At 44.8% G+C, this 19,240-nt stretch overlaps 2 protein-coding genes across 3 annotated transcripts in view; both read left to right on the top strand.

The window, feature by feature from the left end:
- rab11fip3 (RAB11 family interacting protein 3 (class II)) overlaps positions 1-6,691 on the top strand; it is a 50,935-nt gene extending 44,244 nt beyond the window's left edge. Inside the window, exons 11-14 of the mRNA XM_061230464.1 lie at positions 200-337; positions 1,434-1,589; positions 1,822-1,962; positions 2,374-6,691. Of these exons, the coding sequence (XP_061086448.1) occupies positions 200-337; positions 1,434-1,589; positions 1,822-1,962; positions 2,374-2,487 (549 nt within the window). The 3' untranslated portion in view covers positions 2,488-6,691. The remainder of the gene's footprint in view (positions 1-199; positions 338-1,433; positions 1,590-1,821; positions 1,963-2,373) is intronic.
- Positions 6,692-7,759: 1,068 nt separating this feature from the next.
- On the top strand, positions 7,760-19,085 carry telo2 (TEL2, telomere maintenance 2, homolog (S. cerevisiae)). Of its 2 annotated transcripts, none has more exons than XM_061231154.1 (20): positions 7,760-8,938; positions 9,043-9,320; positions 9,456-9,524; positions 9,619-9,766; positions 9,974-10,076; positions 10,367-10,435; positions 10,635-10,776; positions 10,922-11,058; positions 11,620-11,699; positions 12,224-12,355; positions 13,054-13,142; positions 14,263-14,354; positions 14,581-14,697; positions 14,794-14,865; positions 14,958-15,122; positions 15,730-15,821; positions 15,998-16,097; positions 16,222-16,286; positions 16,484-16,599; positions 18,363-19,085. In XM_061231154.1, exons 1-20 carry the CDS (start codon positions 8,598-8,600, stop codon positions 18,479-18,481), a joined length of 2,526 nt encoding a protein of 841 aa, XP_061087138.1. In that variant the 5' UTR covers positions 7,760-8,597; the 3' UTR covers positions 18,482-19,085. The 2 variants fall into 2 exon arrangements, with proteins under 2 accessions (XP_061087138.1, XP_061087139.1); XM_061231155.1 differs by lacking the exon at positions 18,363-19,085 and adding an exon at positions 17,655-18,348.
- The last annotated feature ends 155 nt before the right edge of the window (positions 19,086-19,240 follow it).

The following is a 19,240-nucleotide window of genomic DNA, read 5'->3' as shown; positions in this document are numbered from 1 at the left end:
AGGAGTCACTGCGTGTTTTATGCAATCCTTGCGCGCTAGCGATTGTGGTGAAGATCCCATAATGTCATCATCGGAATTTTTGTTATGATATATTGGACAGATTTAGGCATATGATTTGTGGGTACAGGTGCCCTTTAAACATTCGCTCATTCACACATTCTGAACTCCTGCCGGCCCTCCCTCCCCTCGGCTCCTGCAGGAGAAGAGGAAGCTGCAGGATAGCGTGGAGGACGTGACGGAGAGGCTGAACGAAGAGCTGGAATCTCGCAGGAAGATGAGCGACAAGCTGACACACGAGCGGCATAAGAACCAGAAGGAGAAGGAGTGCACGCAGGAGGTGAGGCAGGAGGCTGACGTATTCATGATGCCATGCTCTATCAAGTGAAATGACGGTTAAATTCAAATTTAACTTCCACATATTATTTAAACGATTGAAAATCATCCGTTAAACACCTACCAAATGTTTCAAAATGTCCTTAACCGAATGTTTAAAAATACTTAACCAATCAACTGATTTATCATTATTAGTTCAGATCAGTGAATCATTTCCTAATACTGAATACTGAGTAGCTCCAAATATTTTGGAGCTCATGAAGTCTTAGGCCTGTTTCATACTTTACCCCAGGAAAGTAAACACCAACACAGATTGAGGCCATAGGCAAGCTCTTTGCTTATATTGCACTTTGTTGTTGGTCGCTCTGGATAAGAGCGTCCGCTAAATGCCTGTTATGTAATGTAACATAGCATGTGCGCGTTTCCCGGCTTCTTTTGGCCTTATGTGAGGTTATATACTGCCAGTCCACAAGGTGGCAGCCTAGGCTGATCTGGTGTGAGTGCGCAACCTTGAAACAGAAAGGATTACTTATTTGTTCGTAGTTGTTTGTGGAACAGAATTTACATCCGTTTACATTTAGCACCGCTCATGGAAACGTGTGGAATTGCGTCACGTTACACTGCAAATTAAAATGCAAATTCTGCTAGGCAAGCACGCGAGAAACGTCCGTTGTGCAACTCGTTGTTGTGTGCCCTCCTTGCGTAGCGATAGGCTTCAGCTCACAAGCTGAAATTGCGCTTCTATCGTCAATCTATATGCTGTCAGGAGACCAGGGTTCCTTCTTTGTCAAGCAAAACCAAAGACGCAATAGAGTTGTGGGTGTCTGTACATACATTCTAAATGGTAAACGGTAAATGGCAGGCATTTAATAGCGCCTTTATCCAAAGCGCTGTACAATCGATGCTTCTCACATACACATACTCACCCGCCAACGGCGGTTGGCTGCCATGCAAGGCACCAGCCAGCTAGGCAGGAGCAGTCGGGGGTTTTAGGTGTCTTGCTCAGGGACCCTTCGACACCCCCAGGGCGGGATTGATTGACAGCTCTGACCCTCCCGAGCGAGTGTCGCCCACATTGTGAGACGTGCGTGTTCCTGCAGCTGATCGAGGACCTGCGTAAACAGCTGGAGCACCTGCAGCTCTACAAGCTGGAGGTGGAGGCTAAGACCGGGCGCTCCCCCAGCGCGGGACTGCAGGAGTACCAGAACCGCACGCGGGAGGCTGAGCTGGAGCAGGAGATCCGCAGGCTGAAGCAGGTAAAGCGCTCTGCTGCAGGGGAGCAGACGTCACTGCCACTCACACGCGCTCTCGTGTGGATAGTTAGTGTTGGGAGAGAGTCGGAATCCCCCTCTGCTTTTGAGACGGGCATTCGCCAGGGTGGGATGCCTGGTTTTGGGTGCTGCTGAAGTGAATGGGCGGCTTGTGAGTGTGCTGGTTTGGGAGAGGACTCTGCCCTGCTCACACGGCTAACACCAACCCCCCCCGCAGGACAACCGCAGCCTGAAAGAGCAGAACGATGAGCTCAACGGGCAGATCATCAACCTCAGCATCCAGGGTGCCAAGAACCTGTTCGCCACCTCCTTCTCCGAGTCGCTGGCCGCAGAGATCAGCTCTGTGTCTCGAGACGAGGTGAGCTTCAGCTAACCGCCGATTCGCTGAACAATCCATGAACAATGCCATCAATAACGAAATGCTCAGATATTCTCTAATGAATACAGCCCCATGCACATACTTACAATGGATGTAAAAATAACATATTGTGGAGCTGAGCCATCATTCATTCCTGTTTCTCTGAGTTTGTTACGATGTTTAATTTGCCTCTGTCAAATGAAATGAAAGGTACAATAGGTCAAATTTGTGTGTTAAAACATCGTTATAATGCCTTCATTGAAAAAAAAGGCGGTGTTTCAACGTCAGCGCATTCACAGAGAAGTCTGAAATTACCTATTGTACCTTTAACCTCAATTACTTATTTTATGGTCCTGAAATAGATTCACAATCCCTTACTTAATGTTTCTGTTGGTGTTCTTCCCCATTAAGTTAATGGAAGCCATCCATAAGCAAGAAGAGATTAACTACAGGTTGCAGGACTACATCGACCGCATCATCGTCGCCATTATGGAATCGAACCCCTCCATCCTGGAGGTGAAGTAACGAGCCCCTACTCAACCCCCTCGCCCCCGCCGCACCTCGGACACTGGGGGCTGGACCCAACGCGCGCCTGAATCTTAACGGGAAGAGGGAGAAACAGTCTTTCTACACACTCTGAAGATGAACTAGAAGATGTCTGCTTTGTGCCTGAGTGTTGCTGCTGTCTCTATGCAGTTTCACAGGGCTTGGCTTCCTGGAAACACTGCTCCCCTGTGTGTGTTTTTGATTAGTTGCGTGTTTTGACTTTTGGTTCCTGTGACTTCCCCGCATACGGGATGGAGGGGCCTGGTGTTCCTCTCTCTCTATCACTATGTGTTACTATTTATATGTACATGTGCGCCTGTGCTTTTCGCTGACGACCCTCAGGCGTGGAAGGCGCTCAGTCACTATAAGCACTACACTGTATGCCCTGTAAGTCATAGTCGGTCGTTGCAGTTTAATGGCGAACAGCCTGCGTTCTTCACGTGTGCCCGTTCCATGTGCTAAGGGTCCACGTGTGTCCTCACTGCTACTGGGGTTCACTCTCTTCATTCTGTTAATGACCAGGGTAACTTCACAACGGAAGTGAAGGTTTACGGGGATGAACAGATACCCGTTACTCCTACCTTTCGAGTATACTAAAGTTAACAGGCGTCGCTTGCTGTAACATATCATATCGGCAAGCTAAAACCGTTCGTTCTGTATGTGCAGGTTCTGCCTTGTTTATAGACCGCAGTCTGCATGCTGCGGGTTCTGTAAAAGGGTGTCTTTTGTTGCCGTGTCCTTCAGAGGTTTTAAACAGAGCTATTTAAAAACGTATGAAGCGCGAGCTGAAGCCCGCCAGAAAGCAGCCGTTTTAAGTGAAACCTGTTTAAACGGGGAGAATGATCTCAACGAGCTGCCTTTCGTACTCAGGCTCTCCGTGCTGAATGTAGTTAATCGTGTTCGGTTTGTTCCTTCCTGCGAGTTTCACTCCTCCCGGTTTGTTTTTTTTTTGCTTTTGTTTTCTGTGAGAGGTTGTTATGTATCCACATGAGTCCGGCAGACCCAAGTGAGGGGCGGTTTGAGGAGGGGAACAGGAGGTGCCCTGAGGGTCGGTTTGTCCTGTTTCTCAAGGACTCCCGTTTGCTGTGTGTGCGTCTGCGTGCCGTGTGTGTGTCTGCGAGCGGGATGCACTCTGTCCCAAATCTGTTATTTTACAGCAGAGCAAGCCCGTTGTGTTGGACGAACAGAGGTGGAGTAATGTCTTTGCGCTCACTCCTCCTGTTCCCACTACTCAGTAGCATAGAAGAGGGAGGATTGCCAGCAAACGGTGGAGTCGTTTCTTCTCCAAAATGTATCACTGACTGTGGAAGGCTAAGAAGAATGTATTTTTCAGTGTCCATTCTCTTGGAAAATCTTCCTTTGGAAAATCTGGCTTCAATTTGTATCTTTCCGTAGACTTGCTCACAGCGTGTATGTGGCTCAGTAAATGCTAATATGGTAGGACTTGACAGCTTTGAGGGATATGAAAGGCTTTTACTAACTGATGCTATAAAAGACTGAAACTATTCTGCTGACCTCTGGAACATGAAGCAAGCGAGGATCAGGTCGGAAAAACACCCCAGAGACTAAGCGCTTCACAGCCCACCATCATTCATATCCTATTTAACGAGGCCTTAGAACTCACCCTGTCAGCGAAAAGCCACACAATCGCCCTTCTACCTATTTAACAAAGTGAAATTATGCATTTTAACCCCGAGCTGAGAGAATAGAGACATACTGAGGCATTTCTGGGACAAATAATATGGTCAGTCCTTGGTTTTGATCCACAATATCTCCCTATATTTGAGTTACGCGCAAATGCCATTTTCTTACTGGCTTTTTCCCAAGCATAGTTTCAAAACTACAATCAACATGATTAGCAATGATTGCACAGCCATTGTAGTCTTAACTGTACATTAGTAATAATGTAGGTATATTGGTCTCTGTGGTGGAGGTCATCCTAGGGATGCATTCAGAGTAGTGATTTAATCAGTCAACAAAGGAGTTCATTTGTGGGGTCTAAAAATGGAATGCTTTGACACAGGAAAAAGGGTAAATTTCTCAAGAATGTGGATATTTGTAAGCAATGTGTAGTACTCTGAAGGAGATTTACGACGCAATCCATGAATGTGGTTAAAATCTGGACAGAAGAAACAAGAAGGAAGAGCAGACCTCCTCACTAGGTCTTTTTGCAACCCCTGTGGATTAATTTACATGTCGGAGAGCTGCAAGACAACTTGCTTCTTTTATTTTTTGCATATTGCTCGTGATTCACGCACCATGTCTGGACATTTTATGACTATCTGTATATCTGGATGTATATTAGTGTTGATATTTAGCCGTAGCCCTGAAGATAAAGAGTGCTATGGGGTTTGCCCCGTTGGACTGAGATGTGCCATGTGGCACATTGACATATCACAGTATGAGGACACATCTTCAATCCTGCACCTACAGTAGGCACTCGATACTACATTTTATCCTTTAATCAATGCGAAATAAAATGGCCTTGGATGTAAATTACTGTACATGTAAACAAGTTTTTTCTAATCTGTAGATCTAGCTATTTTTTTATTGTAAGAAGGAAGAATGACTTTAGTTTTCTGGGAATTTTCCCTTTCCCATTGGAATGTCACTGTGTCCCTCCCATTGTTTATTTGAATGTGAATAGATGTGATATCCAGGAAAACATCTTGTTTTCTTTCTCCCAAACCCATCCCCTTGCATCTATGTAAAAAGCATCTTGACGGGGATGGGATTATCTGTAAATATATTAGCGTTTCCGGATTCTGAAGGGAACTGAATTCATAAGTGACGACCCATTGGAAATGCTTTTTGTGCAAATATATGAGTTGGCAGGTTATTCCACCACAATGTCTTACTTGAGGGATGCTGGTGGAATGGCAAAGTACACTGTGGTCACAGGTGTAATTAGACTTTACATTAGTTGCAGTGAAGACCAGGTCAGTCTTCAAATACTTTTTACTCTTCTGTGCTCTTTGATGTTCTGTAACTGCTCACCATAATGTCTTCTGAATTGAAATCCAGGATTTACACAATGTTTGTCTTTAACCAATTTCATTTGCTCCTATTTGTGGGTGAGGCTGCACTGAGAGACTGGACAACCTAATTACATAATAATATATATTGTGCAATGTGCATATTGTCAAGACATATTGGAACATAATGCATGGAGACATAGGACTAGAAAAGGATATTGCATCTCAAAATGACCACTATCTCTTTAAGAAGGGTTTAGCTACAGTATATTGGAATAAGCTACAATAAATCATTCATATTCAATTGGAAATAGAATACATTTTTAATAAATAGCTGGAGAAACCAGTAGCATATTTTCTGTACAAGGAGAGGAGCATTACAGAATTGTGTACTTGTATTTCCAAAGCATTATGCACTTTAATCATCCTTATGAAGTTCATTGAAAACCTGCTCTCACTTTGCCAAAGAATGATTCAACTTTTGCACAATGAATCAATTTGGGTTAACACTGATAGTTTATATTGCAAGTGACTAACAGGAAGTGGTCTGTAAAAATGCTTTCCTGGGCTATATCCTGAGTATTTTGGTTTTAATATCTTTATATTGTCTCCTAACATACAGCTTATGAGCATAGTTGCTGTATGTCTTTGTGGAAGTGGTGTCACACCCACATATACTACCTTCACAAATTCACTCCAGCCAAAAACACTCATTTGCTCCAGTGTTGGTTCGCTGGTCCAGTGCTCTCTCAGATATGCCTCATGCTACTTTGAAAATGACTGTGAGCAATGTTGATATGTTTTCAGTTTAAATAGCTATATAATGAAATTAAATGTATATATGAATCATTTTCTGTCTGTAGGACAAAGCCTTTTCTTCACAGCCTAGCTTCCAACACTCCAAAGAACGTCTCCGAGGTGGAAATATCACAGCAAAGAGTTGCAGTAATGACTTGCCTGTAAAAACATGAAAATATGAAGAAATAAAAACGAGTCATTCACAATATGACAAATAATTGTATTATAAACTGAAGTGGGAGATATTGTTTAAATTAAATGATCAGTATTGTTTACTGCTGTATGTTACTGTATCTTTTGAAGAAATCCTAAAAGATGTAGGCCTAATCATCGTTTGGAGAATTATAGGTTTTCCAATTCACTGTAAAAGGTGAGAAAAACATAAAGAATATCAACCTATTGAAATCACATGAAGTGTCTCCTGTTTTTTGTGTGGTTGCAATTGCCACTGTTGACAGTTCTGCATTTTAACCACAAATCACTGAGCCATTTGGAATTAACATCAGACCAGCATAATCTTTTTAACCTTCAGAGCGCAACCTCCTGTTGCAACGGACAAGTGCATCATTTTGAGCAATACACAATACACTATCATTTAAGTTCCATTTTAAAGCACCTGCTTTTTATTCATTTGTGGGGAGATTTTAACAAACTTAAAAGTTTGTGCTCAATTGTCATAGTTATGGTTTAATTTACAGTTGTGTATGTATATAGAGTGCATTTAAAAGCGAATGTTCTGCACTGAGATGGATGTTACAGTGAAGTACTCACATTTTTCTAAATAAGAGTGAATTGAATTAACCCAGTTTACTGAAGCTTGCCCAGCAATATTTATTTAGTCTACTCCTTGCCTAATTGTTGCTTACTATAGTAACAGGATACAGTTTTATGCTCAGATTGGATAGGTATTAAAACAATCTAAAGTTGATGCTGATTTTCTCCAAAATTTTGCATGTTTCAAACTGATTTGATTTTTAGAAACCTGAATAAAAGAACGTCTTTGACAATTCAACTACTATATCACTATTGCCGTTCAAGCTGCATGAGGGCATTTACTATTTCTGTACATAAACCATGTTCTGTGGACTATTCACATATCGCCATCATGCTCATATTCGCACCACTCACGTTGGAAGAGTCGCATGCACGCTGACCTCATGAAGGCTCATGAAAACCCAGTGCTAGGTTAAATCCGATACAAGGCTGTTTAAAATGAAGTGACCCTATCAGCACAGAGAGCATCTATTAAAGCGCCTATGCAAATCAGATTACATTTTTTAACTTGAATGTCCAAAATTGTGCAAATACATTTAGGAAAGCGAAATAAAAATCCCAAGCGTGGAAACATACCCTCGTCTGAAGATATTTCAATTACGGTCGGCCCATGTTTCGCTATAGTAAATTGCCTTGCGGAACCTTTCATTTCGATTTAAGATTTCTAACACGGGTCCTTTTATCAATCGCACCCGCATGTTTTGAAAATGGCGGCGCGCATTAAGAATGCGCTTATGGGCTTTAGCAAAGGAATAACATTGTTATTATGTTAGAATGTGTGATCGGTTTGATAAGTTACTAACTCAGTAGCCTCCAGATAAAGATTTTACATTTGTAGCCGAGTTGCAAGTTCATAACGTCTTTACAGATCGCTCACAAGACACTGATTGTGTTCGAGTAGCAAGTAGTCAAATACAGTGTTGCTGTAACGTTAGCTAGCTGTTTAACGACCTAGAAACAAACTAACTCGGGGCGTATCCAATGGGCTTGTTTACGAATCTGCTTGTTACACTGTTGTGAATTGTTATGTCTTCACTTGCTAGTTAAGTTAACTTCAGAAGATAGCTAAAGACCATTGTCCAAAATCGGAGTTTACCCTGGTGTACAATCCAGCTATGACCAGCTTGAAATACCAGCTACAAGCTGTTTCAAAACATAGCTTGAGCTGGTCCAACCATGTTAAGTATGCAGCTGGTCTAACTGGTCAACCAGCTACCAGTTGTTTCAAATCCTAGCTTGAGCTGTTTTTTTCAGCAGGGTACATAGGGATGTACTTGCAAAGCGTGTGATATCATGCTTTGAGTCTTTCGTAACTGTCCTGAAACGACATTGAACATTTAAATTGGTTTTCAGTATTTTTATTGCATAGCGTCCATACCGAGTTGAGTTTTTATCGCAAGTTTGCAAAGTAGAGGAAAACTAAACCTGAGAAAGGTGTACTTTACATACAGGTATGAGTTAGATAATTAATTTGAGATGTTAGTAAACCATACATAAACATTTCAGTTATTAATCTCATTTTACCCGCGTCACTGTTTGTAAATGGATAATTCACACCAAGAAGCAAAGGTACGCCTGGAGGTTAGCCAGTTTATCAAATGCCTGTCTACCTCCCAGGATGCCCAGGAGGTGGCCAATACACTTCGCAAACTTGCTAGTTATTTGGACAGTGAATCCCACAAGGATATTTCACCCGGTCAGAGAGAAGAGTTCAACCGGACGCAGTACACTGGTATCTTGAAATGTCTTCTTGGTAACCTGAAAACCGAGAGGCTGCAGATCCTCACTTCTGCAGAATGCTCAGAGCTGTGGGATGCCATGTTCCTCAGAGGTCCACCAGACCAGGCTATACTGGTGCTAATGGACTACATTGGTTCCTCCAGGTGAGACTTTTTTTGGAGAATACGGAATATTAAAATGGTTATGCCATTGTGGTTTGCAGTTGGAGTTACATACCACATACCATTCTGTTCTGACTGTCCTTCAGCCCAAGTGCGGGTCTAGACAAGGTTGTGGATGTGCTGGTGCGATACCTGCAGACCGGCCGCCTGGCGGCCTTGCTGTGGTCGCGCTGCCTGGGATCCTTCTCCCCAGACTCTCCCCAGCTCAGAGAGATGCTCCTCGGACGCTTGGTGTCTCTGCCCGACATTACCGCCAACCGGCTGCATCCACGTAATAGACCCCTCTTTCTACCTGACCAATACTACCCCCTGCTGGCCAGGGAGTTGGGCACTACTCTGGAGAAGACCTGCCAGGCTCTGAGAGGTGGGGTAGAAACTCTCAATGTACCTTTTTTGTGATTGCAAGCTGCCATTTATCCTGCTTGCATGCATACGCTTGAAGCAAACGTTACAATCTGTCACCTAGTCTGTGATGCCTTTCTTTTTGGCATTTGTGCAGATAAACAGGACTGCACCCTGAGCTTTGTGGCACAACTTCTGGGGAAAGCCTGTATGCAGGGCCACAGTGGTAAGTTGTGTCTTGATTGGAAAATAAATTGTGTGTTTGTGTTGGTATTTAACCATTAGGATTATGTGCTGTGCCTGTGTGTTTTGTTTATCAGAGCCCATGTTCAAAGAGCTAGCACCACGCCTCTCCGCTCTCACTCGCTCTGACATGCTGTGGCAGAGGGTGTGTTGGCGATTAATGGAGGATGTTCCAGATCGCTGGATGGAGAGTGTTGTCACTGGGCTGGTGCGGGCTGTGGAAGGGTGAGTGGTGCCACCCATGGTAAACGTGTCCTTGAACGCAAATTCCATTTTGGCTCTGATTCTTACTTTGCTTCCTTTTAGTGTTTTTATGAGATCTGACATTTTTATATAGTAGTTAGCCAGAACTGAGTTTGAGAACTATATTAATATAGTTTTTTGTTGAGTGTACATTTGTGCGTAAATTTTTTCTCTCTTCGATTTCTGTAGCCCATGCGCTCTCTCCAGGATTATGGGGAACATTGTGTTGAAGAATAAAAAGGCCCAGTTTGTCATCACTCATAAGCTCCTATTGCTGCAGTACAAGTATGAGGTGAGGGCATTGCAAATTTATCACTTCCGTTTGTATATCCTAAGGGATAGCTTGCCTGCCTTACAATCACAAGGAGTTGTAGGCAACCTGCCGTCAATGTCCCAAATAATGTTTGGGACATTGGTCTGACAAAAGTCTAAAATGTAATTGATTTTCAACCAGCAACTCTCCCAAAGCAGTAAGACATTAGCGCTCTCAATGAACTAGCTTTGCACTATCACAACTTGTGCCTGACTGTGAGACTCGTGTTTCCCCTGTTTCATCCCATTTCTCTTCTCTCTTTCTCTCAGACCAGAGTAGTGCGCTCCCTGCTGGGATACCTGGCACAGGATCGGGAGCGCCGGCCGCTGCTCGTTCAGGTCAGGAACCAATGTCTGTGGGTGAAATCTGTGAGCCTGCGTTTTCTTCCCTATTGAATGGCGTTGTGTGGCATAGCACGCAGCAATAGCCTGAGTAAATGTTTACTGCAACAGTTTGAGTATATGCTGTGTGTACGTTTGTATTTCTGTTTAACTTGGGGATGTTTATAGACGTGTGTGTGTGTGTGTGTGTGTGTAGGTCCTGCGGTCGCTGTGCCAGACGTGGGCGAACAGCAGTGCGGTCAGGCACACTCCGGTGGAGCAGCAGCTGTACCTGAGTCGGGCTTTACTGCTGTGTCTGGGGCTGCTGAGGGACACTGAGCTGCAGGAGCTCCGTCCAGGTCAGCCCAGTCACCGCTACCAGCACCCTACAAGGCATCCCCCTGCCAGGCACGGTCAAACTCAATACAGTTTGAGTTTTAGCCCCCGCTGACCTTGAGGAGGACCACAGTGTAGTTTCACAAGTTGTTCTTTCCTGACCCTTAGAACTGATGCAGTGCATGCTGGGTGGGATGCAGTGTCACCTTGACAACAACGTGGTGCAGGTGCGGCGTGTGGGCATGGTCGTGGGCGAGTGTCTGAGCGCCCGCCTGGAGGCTAATGGACCCAGACTGAAATTCCAGGTACGCTCTTATTTGCTAAATATTTTGACTCCTTTTAGTGTCTTTCAAAGTTGAAGCATCAAACAAAGAATGCATTTTGTTGAATGTTTATTTCTCCCAGGGAGAAAACATGAAGGCATGTTTGCAAGTGTAACGGCACCGCTCCACTGCAACCAACAACGTCAGCTAGTTTGTCAAAGTACAGACAATCGGTCAGGTCATACAGAAAACAGTTTTTTTCTGCCTCGATAATAAGGCGCTCGTCAGTTTTGGCGGGAAGGCAATGTGTTAGAGGTCCCACACGACCGTAGTAGTACGTGCATGATCATGTAGCCGACGTGAATAGCCACCTACTTTATCATTTGTACGGAGTTAAAGAAGAAAAAACGAGCAGTACAACTACATTTCTCATTAAAATCGATTCACTGGCCGTCAAACGTGACGTGATGGCTTCAGTGCAGCCACTGCCAGTAATTACAACGGATTCGTTCCCTCAGCGTCTGATGGCGATGGCTGCAGTGGAGCCGTGCCGTAATTTGCTGACTCTGACCTGTTTGCTGACTGCTCCTCTCTGACCTGCAGTATGAGGAGGACGAGGAGACGCGGGAGCTGCTGTCCATGCTTGAGCCGCTCCCTGCAGAGGACGCTGTGCCTCGTGACAGGTGATTTCTGTCCCACTGAGTCATAACTCCTCTTCAGTTCTGCCACACTGAGTCATAATTCCTCTTCAGTTCTGCCACACTTGCTGTACTTGCGACCGAAACGCATTCTATGGGTGGCATTTCGTGCTGCAGCGCCCAGGTTCTGCACTGACCTTCCTGAGTGTATTAGGGCTTCTAACTCCATCCAGTCTGGACTCCACGGCTAAAAACCTGTGGTTAATTTTAACACAGTTCACCTGTTATCTGTTTAGGAAAGCCTATATCACTGGTTGTCATACATAGCATGGTTTCTCTCTGTGTATTAGGGGTTATTCTCCCATCTGGGTCCTTGTAAATATTGTTTTTATTATTTGCTCTTGTTTGTGTGTGTTTTGTTTATTTACAAGTTTTCGCTGCTTTGAGCATGGGGAAAGCACTTCATAAATATAATTTATTATTATTATTGTATTATAAATTCTGTCTCTTCAGTACCAAAGGCCTTTACCCATTTTGACCATATTTGCCTTCCTTCACCCTTTTCCTAGACCCGACCCTCTCCAGAATAACCAAAGTTCAGAGATCAGAGGGCAGAGTTCACCTGCAGCTGTTACCCCCCAGACCTCATCGGTAGATGAAGTGCCATCAGCAGACCAGGGCTGTGAGTCAGAGCTGGACAGGTGAGGATGGAGAGCCTGGATAGACTCTGACCCGGCCTCGTGCACCGGCACTGACTGTACAGCCTATAAAACATCATGACAGTTTATAGGCTGTAGAGCCTCAGTAAAGTCCTGAATGTGTAGACCAGTGTGTGTGTGTATACAGTGAGCTCTAGAAGTCTTGGGACAAAAACATACGTATGTTTTCTTGATTAGGCTCTGTACTCCGCAATTTTAGATGCAACAATCAAACAATTCACATGTGGTTAATGTACAGTCTCAGCTTCTATTCAAGGGATCATACATTTTGGTTTCACCATTTAGAAATTACAGCATTTTTTATACATACTCCAATCTTCCCCCATTTCAGGACACCATAATATTTGGGACAAATTGCTTTACAGGTGTTTCTGTGTTTAGTTGCTTCCTTAGTCACATTCAGTATCTAGTTTTGTTTCTATGCTTTTGATTGCTCTTGAAAGTCTGGCATTGTGTTTGTCAACATGATGACCTTGGCTGTACCGATGACAGTCAAGGAACCCAAAATGGCTTGTTAATAAGAAAAAACTGTCTCAGAGATAGGAGCTTGAAGAGTTCTGGAAACAGGTCTTGCATGACTGAACTATCCACAATTTGTATGTGTGTATCTACACTAAATGAGTCGTGTGTTTAGATTGACCCAGCAGTTTATTCATGTTTTGTGTTCGTGAATTTGACAGTGACGATGAGCTTACCCCCTACGACATGTCAGAAGACAAGGAGATGACCAAAGTCACCGCTCCTCTCTACCTCAGAGACTGCCTGGATGGTATGCACGGGGTCCTGCTGTAGCCTGCTGTTTGAGTTAGGCCCTGCTGTAGCCTGTTGTTTGAGTTTGGCCCTGCTGTAGCCTGCCGTTTGAGTTAGGCCCTGCTGTAGCCTGCTGTTTGAGTTAGGCCCTGCTGTTTGAGTTAGGCCCTGCTGTAGCCTGCCGTTTGAGCTAGGCCCTGCTGTAGCCTGCCGTTTTAGCTAGGCCCTGCTGTAGCCTGCCGTTTGAGCTAGGCCCTGCTGTAGCCTGCCGTTTGAGCTAGGCCCTGCTGTAGCCTGCCGTTTGAGCTAGGCCCTGCTGTAGCCTGCCGTTTGAGCTAGGCCCTGCTGTAGCCTGCCGTTTGAGTTAGGCCCTGCTGTAACCTGCTGTTTGAGCTAGGCCCTGCTATAGCCTGCATTTTGAGCTAGGCCCTGCTGTAGCCTGCCGTTTTAGCTAGGCCCTGCTATAGCCTGCATTTTGAGCTAGGCCCTGCTGTAGCCTGCCGTTTGAGCTAGGCCCTGCTGTAGCCTGCCGTTTGAGCTAGGCCCTGCTGTAGCCTGCCGTTTGAGCTAGGCCCTGCTGTAGCCTGCCGTTTGAGTTAGGCCCTGCTGTAACCTGCTGTTTGAGCTAGGCCCTGCTATAGCCTGCATTTTGAGCTAGGCCCTGCTGTAGCCTGCCGTTTGAGCTAGGCCCTGCTGTAGCCTGCCGTTTGAGCTAGGCCCTGCTGTAGCCTGCCGTTTGAGTTAGGCCCTGCTGTAACCTGCTGTTTGAGCTAGGCCCTGCTATAGCCTGCTGTTTTAGCTAGGCCCTGCTGTAGGCTGCCGTTTGAGCTAGGCCCTGCTGTAGCCTGCTGTTTTAGCTAGGCCCTGCTGTAGCCTGCCGTTTGAGCTAGGCCCTGCTGTAGCCTGCCGTTTGAGCTAGGCCCTGCTGTAGCCTGCCGTTTGAGCTAGGCCCTGCTGTAGCCTGCCGTTTGAGCTAGGCCCTGCTGTAGCCTGCCGTTTTAGCTAGGCCCTGCTGTAACCTGCTGTTTGAGCTAGGCCCTGCTATAGCCTGCATTTTGAGCTAGGCCCTGCCAAAGCCTGCTTTTTGAGCTAGGCCCTGCAGTGTGTAATTCACCACTCTGTCTGGTCTCCCCCCTCAGCTCTCCTGACCTCTGAGGACCCAGAGAGGTTGGAGCTGAGCCTGCGTGCTGCAGCGGGGCTGGTGCGCAAGAACGTCTCCACGGCCAGAGAAGTGAGGGGCCCGTCTGCGTTCACCTTTTTCTCCCACTGTGCTGCGTCACGTCCACAGTGTGTTTGTTTAATGTGCAGGCTTTGGGTGTGCAGGACTTGTTTAGGCTGAATATGTGCAGTATGTATACACTGTGTATTTAATGTGCTGGCTTTGTGAATCCCCTGTGTGCAGGGCGTGCTTAGGGCTCAGTATGTGCAGTGTGAATACTCTGCATCCCTCTCTGTAGGTGAGTGTCCAGCTGTCCAAGGTCCTTCTACACCTGGAGAACAAGCACAATTTCCCAGGATTCCTCAGCCAGCGCCAGGCTGCCATGATTGCACTAACTGTTACAGACTGCATCCCGGTACAACATTCTCTCCCTGTCACTTTGCACCGAGACCTTACTAGCACCCAAACAATTTAATACAACTCTTTCCTTCTGTGTTGTCGTCTCTCCCAGGTGACTGAGTTCTTGACCACAGAGTTCTACTGTATGAATTACAGTCTGCGACAGCGGCTTGATATATTAGAGGTGAGTCAGCGTTAGACTACCGGTTTCAGTTTTTCTGTGCTGTACACTTCCCTGTTCCAATGGACTGTCTGACTGTGTCTCCTCTCTGTCAGGTCCTGGCTCTCTCAGCACAGGAGCTCTCTGAGCCAATCACTGAGAAGATTCAGCCTACCCAGGCTGCCACCACAGTGATGCCCTTTGACCCCTCCATTGCCCCCTTGCCCTGGCAGCAGGTTGTGGAGCGCCGGATTCAGAGCAAGACGAGACGCTTCGCTAAAGTAGGTGACCCGGCTATAGCACTAGCCTGTATTTCTGCTGGTGAATATTAGTATTATTTTTTTAAATAGTTAATCTTTATTTATTTATTTATTTATTTATTTACTTACTTACTTACTTATTTACTTATTTTCTTATTTTGGGCGGCATGGATGGTGCAGTGGGTAGCACTGCTGCCTCACAGCAAGGAGGTCCTGGGTTCGAATCCCCGTCGGCCGGGGCCTCTCTGTGCGGAGTTTGCATGTTCGCCCAATGTATGCTGGGATAGGCTCCAGCCTCCCTGCGACCCTGTTCAGGATAAGCGGGTTCAGATAATGGATGGATGGATGGATGGATGGATGGATGGATTTACTTATTTTCTTGTTTTCTTATTTACTTAAATATTCCTGTGAGTGATGAAAGCATTATGTTCTTGTAATGGTACACTGACATTCATGAAAATTCAATTTTAACATTTAGAGAAACAGGATTTGAACTACCTCAGAGCAGAGTTATTTTATAGATTGCCTTGACTCTCTCCCAACACAAATACAACGACTAGTGGTTCTAATATATGGGCAGACTGGGCCATTATTATAATGAGTGGTGGTGTCTCTTTTTGTCTGGCAGGGAGTTGCTCAGCCTCCTGCAAGTGCCTGTCCAAACCGCTATGCCCCTGTTGCTGGCTATTTCTTTTTCCCTCTACTGCGGAGCTATGACAGGTACACACTGGAGGATTCCACCATGGTTCACCCAGTACTGTAACTGCTGGAGCATCTCTCTAACCTGAATATCAGTGTGATGATTTTTATGTGAAAGTAACAATAATGAAATTCAACACAACATCATTGTTTAACTGTCTTTATCAGTCTGGAGTCACTGCGTTCTCTTGTCGTAGGCCACAAGTAACCTTTGACCTGCTGGGAAGTGACCACTTGGTACTTGGGAGACTTATACACACGCTGGGCCTCCTGGTTCACCTGGCAGTTAATGCCCCGGTACGCTACTGCCAAATTGGCGTTTCCTTTTTTTACCTCGAAGTGGTTCCATAACCGCTTAAATTGCAGAAAGACCCTTATTACTTTCTGCAGTGTCAGGTGTAATGCCCTTTGTGTCCTGCAGGTGGCCACTCAGATGGGCAGAAGTTTGCTGGACTTTGTGTGGGCTGTGCGCTACCATGCAGACCAGTGAGTGGGCAAGGGCCAGAGGTCGCTATCGTGGGTGGGATGGAATGTGCCTAACATAATTTGGCACATTCTGGCCATAAGAAACCTAGTAATTCTGAGCAGTTCTTTAGTAAACAAATATTTGTCTGTTTTACTGATGTTTCAATGGCTGCTTCTTGCATATCACATCTGTTCAACTGTGTCACTTCCTGTCCCAGGGTGGTACGGCGGGGTGTCTTGTTTGCTGTCTGTTCGGTGTTCTTGAGCATGCCCAATCAGAACCTGCTATCAGAGCTCAGTGACCATTTGCTGGAGACCAGAGCTTGGCTGGCAGGTAAGACTCAGGAGTAACTGCCATATGGGACCATATGTCGAAATAGGACATTTTCCTGACAGTCAAAACTACTCGCAACTGAAATATAAAATATGTATGTATTGGCGAGATGTGTGGCACAGTCTGAATAAACAAAAAAATACAGAAAGAGGGCAGATCGTCTACAAATACGTATGCTGTGTTAGATTTATATTCAATGATATGCCAATATTTGCTATGTTGAGCAGAGAAAAGTCTCTCTGTGTAATAACCAGGCATATATCATAATAAGGCTATATCAAAAAAAGGGGAAAGAAGTCCAGTGCTTGCATACCAAGCCTGGCCAGAAGAAAGCTGGGGTGGTCCCTTCTTTGTTTTCATCAAAATATTTTTTATATTTTACCATGGCTTAAATTCTCAGGCATCATGTCTGATTTCAGGCATAGAGCAGTTTTAAATTCAGATAATACTTAATTGACATTTCCTCTTTTCAGGCTCACAAATATTTTCTTGCTTTAATCCCTGTTTTACTAATAACATGCACAGTTCTGCACCTGATTGGTGCATGCTAATAAAATATAACAAAGTAAATGATTGGTTTTGTCTAATCGTACCGGATCAATACTGAATAAGCATACATCAACCTGCATTTGATTTACAAAAATATGTATTTAGTCATTATTTAGCATGTGCTTTGAGAGTTCAGGGGAACATAGCACCAGAGACTGTTTCCCCCTGGTATGGATGGTAACGGTAAGGATAAGGGACCCTAGCAATGCATCAAAGGGAGAACATGCACACACAACGGGAAGCTTATGCCTGAAGCTAGAGGTCCTGGTGTGAGTCCTAATAATTGTCGTACATTGTTCTATTTGTGATACAAATATCCTCCTCCCTTCAACTAGCTTATCGATAAAGCTTCATTATTATTTTTCTATGCTGTCAATCCCTCGATTTAACTTAAAATGGCTTTTCACTGGAACTGGTTGTAGAGGACAAAGATTTGCACAGTGTCGTATAGTAAGATGGTCATTGGTTAGTGTAACAATTCAGTCAGTCAGTGATGAAACCTACAGGATTGGGAGGAGGGGGACTCCAGAGTTTCACAGCTGCTATGGTGCCCTTCAATGCCTGGGTCTGCAGTCGTGGTGTGCGTTTCAAAACGTGCTGCTGAAGGCTGTTCCTGGCATCTGGAAAGTTTGCGTCAATCAGGGATGTTCCGGTCTCGTTCTGGAGAGGGAGCCCAGCTGTATTGACAGGGGGGATTCAGGGGAAATACGGGGCAGGAAGAACAGCAGAGATTTCAGGATGTCCTCTGAACGGGGACTATCTGCGTGACGTGCTTTGTGAACCGGGAATTTCTTTATGTTTACTACTTAGTGAGTAAATTCAAATTTCCTGAAAAATGGACTGTAGTCTAAATGTATATTTCATCTATCATTTGCCATTGAACAAATGTTCTACTGTATGAAAACCCTTTTCACATTTCTTTACATTTTTAAATGAGTAATTCAATTACATTTGATTTAATTCAGTGCTGGTCGACACTGATGCAGAAACAAGTAGTCTTCTTGTAGGTTGTAGTTAAATTGTAATTCACTTCTGTTGTTGTGGCCTGTGAATAGCCTTTAGTGGGCCACAGGGCTGGCCAAGGGTCAGATTTTGTTTCCTTCTGCGTGAACCTATGATTTAGGAAACCTTGTCATCTTTTATGTTCATTTCTGTCCCCTGCTTCCTTTTAAAATGGTGGATACACGGATAGTGCTGACTCATCTCTTGTGCAGATGTGGCTGAGGGGGACCCTGACGCAGACTGCAGGAGCCTGGCCATGCAGTGTCTGGTGCTGCTGGAGAGGAGTCTGAAAGCAGGGCTGGATCAGTCCACCATGACTATCCAGTCCTAGCAGGGCTGGATCAGTCCACCATGGTTGTCCGGACATAGCATGGGTGGGGATGGTGAACCAGGCTGAGAAGAGGGGCTTGGCGGGGGGAGGGTTGGGTGGCCTTCTTGTAAAACGGTCTTCGTACAGATCTGCCACATCCGGAACAGTGTGTTCAGCCAGAATGCTACCACGTATGGTACGCACGCTTCTAAGTCTTTTTCTTGCCGAAATATTTATAGACTGGTAAAAAGGATGGGAGTCACTGGGACAGAAATAAGCCTTTGGAATTTTAACAAGGAAAGAGGATGTCTTTTTTTCCCTCTCTTTCCTGTGCTAGAGGATCTGGTCCAAAATCCTTCTTCTGTACAGGTGTTTACAGAGGAAGTTGTGTCACCCCTTGCCCCCACAAACAGTCACATCCTTCTTCCTTACCGTAAATTAATGTGTATGTTCTATAAGTTCCGCAGCAGTATCCTTCACAAGGTGTTCATATGAAGCAGTTGGCCTATTTCTTTTCTTTATTTTCAGTGATACCAAAACGGTAAAGTGCTGTCATTAATGTATAAAAACTGAGAAGGAATCTTGTGTAGAAGAGAAAAATACAATAAAGCAAATATGATATGTACGCTGGCTTTGTTTGTTGTCTAATTTAAGAGAATTTGCTGCATTTGAAACCCATTATTTTGTTGAGTACACCATACAGTAATAACTGAGGTTAGATGTGTAGACAACCTGAGTAAAGTGGTATATTGGATAGATCACAGTGTCATGAAAACATAT

Source organism: Conger conger, chromosome 2 (assembly GCF_963514075.1).
Source record: "Conger conger chromosome 2, fConCon1.1, whole genome shotgun sequence".
Lineage (NCBI taxonomy): Eukaryota > Metazoa > Chordata > Actinopteri > Anguilliformes > Congridae > Conger > Conger conger.
Note: the sequence above shows the minus strand (reverse complement) of the source record. Positions and strands in the feature narration are given on the sequence as shown.